The sequence below is a fragment of the Myotis davidii genome, unplaced genomic scaffold (genome assembly GCF_000327345.1).
Source record: "Myotis davidii unplaced genomic scaffold, ASM32734v1 scaffold1265, whole genome shotgun sequence".
Classification (NCBI taxonomy): domain Eukaryota; kingdom Metazoa; phylum Chordata; class Mammalia; order Chiroptera; family Vespertilionidae; genus Myotis; species Myotis davidii.
In genome coordinates this window covers 77,677-78,516 of record NW_006296409.1, presented here as the reverse complement: position 1 = coordinate 78,516, position 840 = coordinate 77,677, and the positions used below count along the sequence as shown (strand labels likewise).

At 52.1% G+C, this 840-nt stretch overlaps 1 protein-coding gene across 1 annotated transcript in view; it reads right to left on the bottom strand.

Moving 5' to 3' along the window:
* Window positions 1-284: 284 nt before the first annotated feature.
* The window catches only part of LOC102771941 (leukocyte immunoglobulin-like receptor subfamily A member 6), a 20,766-nt gene continuing 20,210 nt past the window's right edge, over window positions 285-840 (bottom strand). Inside the window, exon 6 of the mRNA XM_015568922.1 lies at window positions 285-418. Within this exon, the coding sequence (XP_015424408.1) occupies window positions 285-418 (134 nt within the window). The remainder of the gene's footprint in view (window positions 419-840) is intronic.

The window sequence follows — 840 nt, the reverse complement described above, 5'->3', positions numbered from 1 at the left end:
CGGACCCTCATGTCACAGGGTGAGAACAGAAGGGCAGTGAAGGAGAGTGAACGAGGTCAGGGAAGGAGGGAGAGCACCCCAGGTGGATGCAGGAGGCGACCTCTACAGGGACATGGCCCACGTTCTCCTGCACTCAAACTTCACCTACCACGTCTTCTCTCCTGGACCTTTTCAGCAGACAGTTTCTCCAACTGTGGTATGGTTCTCTTTCAGCACCTCCAGGCATCATCAGATGGGCTCCAAGGCTTCCGCACTCTGAACAGTGCATTGTTCCCTCTGTGTTCTCATCTGGCTGCATCGATGGCCCCTTTGTTGTCATTTTGAGCCTGAAATAGCAGCACCCCGAGCCCCAATAGGATCAATCCAGCCACGCCCATCCGGATGAGATTCTCCACTGTGTAGTCTTGGGGTGTAGAGACTGGAAAATGTGGATACAAAGGTCACAAAGGTCAAGGCAGACCCAAATCTCCAGGATTTTGATGTTCAGCCTGGACTCCCACCTCCCATTGATATCAGCATCCCTATGATGACTGAACTCAGCACCTGCTCTGAGTCACCCTGATAAGAGATAGCTGTGCCCAAGAACTGAGGATGAGTGAAGTAATGGTCTCAATTTAGAAATAACTAAGAGCTATGTGTTCTGTGTTTAGCTTGAGACTCAAGACCCCATGAGTTTATTCCCCTACAGCTGAGAGATCCCCGTTCTCAACAGCTGGGGACCCAGGGTCCATGGAGGAGGGGTTGGTGTCAGGGGCTCCAGAATCTCAAGAGCATGAAGGGGTGAAAGTCTGGACTATGTCTCCTTTATCCCACCCTACCCAGGCCCCTCCTCTCAGGGTG